This window comes from Oncorhynchus masou, chromosome 7, assembly GCF_036934945.1.
Source record: "Oncorhynchus masou masou isolate Uvic2021 chromosome 7, UVic_Omas_1.1, whole genome shotgun sequence".
In the NCBI taxonomy this organism is placed as follows: Eukaryota; Metazoa; Chordata; class Actinopteri; order Salmoniformes; family Salmonidae; genus Oncorhynchus; species Oncorhynchus masou.
Genome location: NC_088218.1, coordinates 8,750,766 through 8,759,155, shown reverse-complemented (window position 1 = coordinate 8,759,155; position 8,390 = coordinate 8,750,766). Strand labels below are relative to the sequence as shown.

General features: G+C 41.3%; 1 protein-coding gene across 1 annotated transcript; it reads left to right on the top strand.

Annotated features, from left to right (window-relative positions):
- Positions 1–376: 376 nt before the first annotated feature.
- Positions 377–5,130, top strand: LOC135542995 (E3 ubiquitin-protein ligase TRIM69-like). The gene is given in 3 exon segments (XM_064970111.1): positions 377–436; positions 4,149–4,989; positions 4,992–5,130. Coding segments are annotated over 2 exon segments (894 nt in total). The 5' UTR covers positions 377–436; positions 4,149–4,157; the 3' UTR covers positions 5,054–5,130.
- Positions 5,131–8,390: the final 3,260 nt, after the last annotated feature.

Below are 8,390 nucleotides of genomic sequence, written 5' to 3'. Positions count from 1 at the left end.
ACCTTGACCCCTGCATACCAGCAGCAACAGAACACAGCAGACAAGGAGACAGTGCTCCTCTGGTTTCAACTGCTGTTTACTGAAGCTGCAATACCAAGTCACTTCACTACTTGAATTAAAGTCTCCATTTTGATAAATCACAGATACAATATGTACATACTTCTCATACTAGTTTTTCCTTCTACTTGTTATTTTTGGGGCTTTTGTATTTGGCATTTGATTTTTGAATGATGTTGTACTGCATTGCTGAGAAGAGTTCGCGAGCGTTTCACTGTACTGTGGGCGCGTGCCTAATAAACGTTGATTTGATTGATTGGCCATATTTGATTGTGAAAGTGGAAGTATAAAGTGCAATAGCTGCCGTGCTCCTCATCGTTCTACACACAGCGACACAGTCAACCGTCTGTCAAGACAAAAAGGGACCTCCTCCCCCCAGGTAAGTAGAGAAAGAGATTAACCTGGATTATTTACTCCGTAATCACACTGCTTTGTGTTTCTCACCTGTTCTTTTTTTACTTCAGATTTGTTTAAAAACAAAATCTGGAATAATTTGTGAATAGACAATGTTACAAGTATGTTAAATGTGAACTTGTCCAAAATGTGAACTTGTCCAAAATGTGAACTTGTCCAAAATGTGAATACATTTACATTGAAGTCATTTAGCAGACGCTCTTATCCAGTGAGTTACAGTTAGTGAATTCATCTTAAAATAGCTAGGTGGGACAACCACCTCAGTCATAGTAAGTATATTATTTTCTCTTACAACTCTGTATTAAAAGCAGTGTCTGTCTGTGGAAAACTGAATCAATATCGTTTCGGTAGAACTACATGTACATACACTCGTCTTACCATATAAAGATAAATGTAGTATTCAAAGAGTGAATTTCTATGTAATTTTGGCTAATTCCAGGAAGTCATTTCATGTTATAGTTGCTCCACAGACAGACATGAAAAACACTGACTGATCAAAACTGCTAGGGGCTTCCTGTCCTGACCATATTTGGTAAGAAGAGGTCCAGTGCAAGGCAGAAGGAAACTGAAAGTGGGTTGATGTTTTTTCACAGATCTCCATACAATTTTCTGTTCCCAAAACTTGTTATGGAAAAGGTCCACTAAGTTTTGTAGACTTGACTCATCGACAACCTTTCAACCTGTATACAGATTGGACGTTTCATCCATCATTTTGCTCCTCTTGTCTGCCTTATCACCGGACTTCCTCTTCTTACCAAATATGGTCAGGACAGGAAGCCCATAACAAACGTGAGGATATCCTCTATATGTGATCCATCCCCGTTCTCCTTATCACAGCTATAGTGCATCTATAACCATAAAATATCATTCCTGGAAGGAGAAAAAGCCTTATACTGAAATCCGCTATTTGAATACTAGAGGACAACCTGTCACATCCACTAGGGGCTTCATCTCCTTACCATATCTGAAACAGCAAAACGTTTTCATAGATGAAAATCCGATTTTACTACAATTTTCTGTTCCCAAAACTAGAATCCGTTATGAATAAAATCCACAAGGTTTTGTGGACTTGGCTCTAAAGTCCAACCATATTGGTTGAATTACCAGTGTGCCCCCCCCCCCCACACACACACACACACACACACACACACACAAAAACAATTACTCAGAACATAATTGCTGTAATGATCAGGCTTCGCTGTACTGCTGCCTCCGAATGCCCAAGTGAAAAATGATGATGATAGCACCATTACTACAGCTGAACCAGCTTGTTTCTCGCCCTAACTGCTTAACCAATATTACCGGAGCAACATGTTGTTCCTATGGAGGACTGAAGACACATTTTACCAATGTACCAATGTTTATTTTATTTACAGCCCTGTCAATGGCAACCTTTCTATTTAAAAAAAGTATGTTGTTTAGAAGGAGTGAATTCCATTTCTTGCACACGCAGACTTTGTGCTTGGCTCTACCCATAGTATGACAATTCTCATTGTAAAAGACGCCTGAAGGCTGAGTTCACCAGTCCGTTTCCCTTCATGGATGTAGTAAGAGACATCCGGACCAGCTCAGCCATCTACACAAAGAGACGCGCAATTATTGAACATTGAACATGAACATTTTCATGCTGTGAGAAATTTGACAACATGACGTCACAATCACAATCAGAAGGATCGGGAACTATTTCACGCTGGGAAGATGTTTATATTTACATTACATTTACATTTAAGTCATTTAGCAGACGCTCTTATCCAGAGCGACTTACAAATTGGATTATTAAATTATTTGACACACTTCACGTATCAGTCTGGCATGTAGCAAACCACCTAATTTAAACAGTTTGAGTACATGTCTGCAACGGAAGGTATTATTCAAAACTACTTGTCAGCGATTGGATCACACGTTCCATTCAATCAGAAGACGGCCTAATTCAAAGCACACTATTTGGTTGCATGGGTTTTTGTCCCATATACAACCCCTGTTTCTAAGGAGGAAGCTGATTGGACCAGCCATTTTCTTTCTTATTCCAAACGCCCTTCTGTTGGGGAAAGGCCAGACTTATACGTGCAGTAAAACAGAATGGTGAACTCAGCAATCAGTCTGGTGCCACAAGGTTATGAACTATCTAAGGTGAGCTATAAGAATATTTGGTTCCTCCACAGAGAGAGAAAAGGCTTGGCACTTGGGACAAATGCCTGTGACAGATAGCATGCAACATTTTAAAGTAGTCAACGGAGTGGGACTTGCTGTGGGTTAGGGAGGGATCAGATAACTCCATCCAGATCAGTTGAAGGGATCAGACACTACTGCGCAGACACTCCAGCGTGGAAGGGGGCAGTAAATCCCCAACATCGGCTCTACAACCCCTCAAAAACAGGAAAGAAGAAAATGTACCAACTACTTTAAAATGGAGCTGGCCCTCCATGACACTCCCCAATGCCAAAGATAAGAGGTTCCACGTGCACCCTCTAAAACCTGCTAGAGACAAAGTCCTGACATCAGGGACTAACTTGGGTTTTGGATTTGTCCTGAATGTTTTTGGCTTGTAGATGTGTCTGTGGATGGTTTAGAAACAAATGGAAGGATTTACAAAAAAGCATTAAGGTTGCCCCGTTCCACTCAATAGCTGAAGGAGTGAGACCAAAAAACAGGACCTATTCAAACAAAGGACTGGTCTCCTCTGGCTCAGTAGGTCACAGCCCCAAACGCTGTGATGTTCACACAGAGTAAGACCAACCAACATGAAAAAATACAAAAGCATTTTGTAGAACTGAAACAAGACCCCTTTCTCTTGGCCACAGATGGACAAACATCACTTTGTACTTAAAGCGGAAGTTGCAACAAGTCAGCAGGCATTTGAATGGCATCTGTGCATTGCTCAGAGCCAGCAGGGAAGACCATTCACTAGCATCAGTTCTATGAATATGGTGCCATATTGCACTGTCACTAAATATATTATTTTACAGTTATAAGGAAGGTGAAATCATATAGTTAGTCAATAGATCATTTAATTATTACTATATTTAGAAGGCATATCAGTCATTTCAGGCCCCATTCAACCACTTTCGTTGAATAGGAGCTACATAACATGATATTTACCTGGGCTCCCAAGTGGCACAGCGTTCTAAAGGCACTGCATCTCAGACCCTGATTCAATTCCGGGCTGTATCACAACCGGCTGTGATCGGGAGTCCAAAAGAATTTGATCTTAACTGACTTGCCTAGTTAAATAAAGGTTCAATTTAAAAAAATTCAAATGTTAGCATCATTTTTCTACTATGTACTTGAGCTTGTGTGAGTGACTACACCTCAGCAACTAAAACTATTTTTACCAGGAAGGTGAGATTTTAACCTTATGCATCATTATTAGTTACTGTTTATGGCCCTCTCATAATTGGCTATCAATGTCTATTAAGGTATAAATCTACTTTTTGCTATGACCTCTAACAGGATATGTCTAACTCTGTGGCTGTCCTTTTCTTGCCATTCTGAAAACTAAAGTAGTCTAGTGGGTGGGACTTGTTCTGGGTTAGGGAGCGATCACAGAATTCCATCCAAGCCAGTGGAAGGGATCAACCAATAAATCATATACCTGAACAAACACTCCAGTACAGCAGGGGGCAGTAAAACACTAAGATGAAGACAGCTACATTTCTAACTCTATGGTCTTCTATTAGGTTTCAGAAATGGCCACCTCCAGCAATGTCCTGTCTGAAGAGCAGTTCCTGTGCTCAATCTGTCTGGATGTGTTCACTGAGCCAGTCTCTATTCCATGTGGACACAACTTCTGCAAGGCCTGTATCAGTGAATACTGGAACACCACTGCCCTGTGCCAGTGTCCACTGTGTAAGGACACATTCAACAGAAGACCGGACCTAAAAACCAACACAACACTCAGAGAAGTTGCAGATCATTTTAAGAGGATGAAGGTCTCAGACAGAGAGGAGTCCTCTTCCAAGCCTGGAGAAGTAGCACAAGTGCAGCAGATGATCCAGGAGCGACTGGATCCTGAGCTGAGGAGGTTACGGCAGTGGTCAGTGGATTTGACTCTGGATCCGGATACAGCACACTGCAAGCTCATTGTGTCGGAGGACAGGAAACAAGTGAGCTATGGAGACATACGGCAGATTCTCCCTGACCTCCCAGAGAGGTTTGAATGTTATCTGTCGGTCCTGGGAAAGGAGGGCTTCTCCTCAGGGAGATTCTACTTTGAGGTCCAGGTGAGAGGGAAGATTGAGTGGCAGGTGGGTGTGGCCAGAGAGTCCATCATCAGGAAGGGCCCAACAAATGTAAGCCCTGAGGGTGGACTCTGGGCTCTGTATATGAATAGGAATAAGTATTTAGCCAAGGACACACCCCCTATGCCCCTCTTCCTGAGTCAGAAACCCCAGAAGGTGGGGGTGTTTGTGGATTACAAGGAGGGTCAGATCTCCTTTTATGATGTAGAAAACAGGTCTCATATCTACTCTTTCACTGGTTGTACCTTCACTGAGAAACTATATCCATACTTGAACCCTGTGATAATGAGGAGGGTCCAAACTCAGCCCCATTGGTCATCTCTCCTGTCAATCACACTGAGTGAATTGGGGTCCAATAAGGCAGAAGTGCTGATAATATTGGGCCACTTTCAGGGGGTCTGCCAAGGAGTCGTACACCAAATTTCATAACATCTAGAGGTTTAACATCATGTCAGAAACTGCATCAACATGATCATCTGAAGCATGACTGTAATGTATCTAACGTGGTGTTCAATGATTGGTTCATTTGTGCAGCATGACTTCTTTGCGGCCTGTTTAGACCACAATGTTTGATATTGTTTTGGTGTTAAAATCAGAGGATAATGCCTGAAATCTACCTACAGTAGAATATGTTTTAGTTTGTCTGTGTCTTTGTTCCCATTTCTTTTCAGTATGGTGTGTTGAGACGTTGTTTGAATTAATTTGGGAGTATGTACTGAATTATCCAAATCTAGTACAATGCATCCAATGTCTTGTGAGTGTTCATTGTATGTGGCCCATGTCAAATAAACATAATACATACAGTGAATAAATGTGTTGTTCTTGTTTTTATGAGTCTAAATTGTTTATAAGAACGATGCATCCCAGAGGGCAGTGGAACAGAGGGGTTACTGCAGCAGTGCATTGTAGTAATCTGAGACCCACACTGACCTCTCGATATGGCTGTTCCCTCCACCTCCCTCTACCTCCCAGCACCTTGGGTTAAAATACATACAGGCCCTGATGCCATCTGAGACCCACACTGACCTCTCGATATGGCTGTTCCCTCCACCTCCCTCTACCTCCCAGCACCTTGGGGTAAAATACATACAGGCCCTGATGCCATCTGAGACCCACACTGACCTCCCAATATGGCTGTTCCCTCCACCTCCCAGCACCTTGGGATAAAATACATACAGGCCCTGATGCCATCTGAGACCCACACTGACCTCTCGATATGGCTGTTCCCTCCACCTCCCTCTACCTCCCAGCACCTTGGGTTAAAATACATACAGGCCCTGATGCCATCTGAGACCCACACTGACCTCTCGATATGGCTGTTCCCTCCACCTCCCTCTACCCCCCAGCACCTTGGGTTAAAATACATACAGGCCCTGATGCCATCTGAGACACATGAAGAAACAGACATGTTCACTGGACCAACACTGGGCTTTGATACATTTATACATCACTTGAACACAAACAGCTAGTTTTCCTTTACCAAAACAAAATTCATTGTCAAATAAACTAAACTAAGCCAAGCAGAGAATGTGCAACAGTTAAGTTCTGTCCAGAACAGGGAGGAGTTGAGAGATAACTTTTTGCTAAAGTGAAAGTACAACTGCATAACTCTCCCCTCTTGACAGAAGGTGGACTGTGTAGAGCAACGAGGAGCAGGAAACACACTCAGGTACGTACAGAAATACAAATATTAACCTGGACATTGGTGATTATTATTTTAATAAGTATTGCTCTTTCGTTGATCTTTGTTAAATTCAGACTAAAATATGATAATTGACAATGTTACAAATACGTTTAAAGTTACTTCTCCACATGTAAATACTAAATGTATTCCATAATATACAAAAGTAGGTAAAAAATAAAAAATAATATAAAAAAAAACACATCCTGGATCTCTGGTCTCCACCTACTCTGGATTAAAAGCATAGTCTGTCTGTGGAACACTGAATAAATACTGTATGGGTAGAACGACATACACTCGTCTTAGCATCTAAAGATATATATACCATTCAAATAGTGAATTTCTATCCAAAGCTGACTCATTCAAGGAAGTCATTTTATAGATATGGTTGCTCCACAGATGGAAAGGGGAAAACCCAGATTGTTTACAGATACAGTGGCAAGAAAAACTATGTGAACCCTTTGGAATGACCTGGATTTCTGAATAAATTGGTCATCAAATTTGATCTGATCATCTTAGTCACGACAATAGATGAACATAGTGTGCTTAAACTAATAACACACACAGTATTGTTTTGTTGTCTATACTGAAAACATTATTTTAACATTCACAGTGTAGGTTGGAAAAAGTATGTGAACCCCCAGGCCAATGACTTTTCCAAAAGATAACTGGAGTCAGGAGTCAGCTAACCTGGAGTCCAATCAATGAGACGAGATTGGAGATGTTGGTTAGAGCTGCCCTGCCCTATAAAAGAAAAACTCAGCAAAATTTGAGTTTGCTTTTCACAAGAAGCATTGCCTGATGTGAACCATGCCTCGAACAAGAGCGATCTCAGAAGACTTAAGAATTGTTCACTTGCATAAAGCTGGAAAGGGTTACAAAAGTATCTCTAAAAGCCTTGATGTTCATCAGTCCACAGTAAGACAAATTGTCTATAAGTGGAGAAAGTTCAGCACTGTTGCTACAGGAGAGGCCGTCCTGCAAAGATGACTGCAAGAGAAAAACGTAGAATACTCAATGAGGTTAAGAAGAATCCTAGAGTGTCAGCTAAAGACTTACAGAAATCTCTGGAACATGCTAACATCTCTGTTGAAGAGTCTACGATACATAAAACACTAAACAAGAATAGTGTTCATGGGAGGACACCACGGAAGAAGCCACTGCTGTCTCAATAAAAACAATGCATCTGAAGTTCGCGAAAGAGCATCTGGATGTTCCACAGCGCTTCTGGCAAAATATTCTGTGGACAGATGAAACTACAGTTGAGTTGTTTGGAAGGAACACAACACTATGTGTGGAGAACAAAAGGCACAGCACACCAGCATCAAAACCTCATCCCAACTGTAAAGTATGGTGGAGGGAGCATCATGGTTTGGGGCTGCTTTGCTGCCTCAGGGCCTGGACAACTTGCCATCAGACAGAAAAATGAATTCCCAAGTTTATCAAGACATTTTGCAGGAGAATGTAATGTTATCTGTCCTCCAATTGAAGCTCATCAGAAGCTGGGCACCACAACAAAAACACAAAGGTAAATCAACAACAGAATAACTTCAACAGAATAAAATATGCCTTCTGGAGTGTCCCAGTCAGTCCTGAAATCAATACAATTTAAAATGCTGTGGCATGACCTCGAGAGCGGTTCACACCAGACATCCTAAGAATATTGCTGAACTGAAATAGTTTTGTGAAGATGAATGGTCCAAAATTCCTCCTGACCATTGTGCAGGTCTAATGCGCAACAGAAAAGGTTTGGTTGGGGTTATTGCTGCCAAAGAAGGGTCAAGCTGTTATTAAATTCAAGGGTTCATTTTGTTTTTCCATCCTACATTGTGAATGTTTACACGGTGTGTTCAATAAAAGACATGAAAACACAAGTGTGTTATTAGTTTAAGAAGACTGTGTGTGTCTACTGTTGTGACTTAGATGAAGATCAGATCAAATTGTATGACCAATTTATGTAGAAATCCAGGTAATTCCAAAGGGTTCATATACTTTTTCTT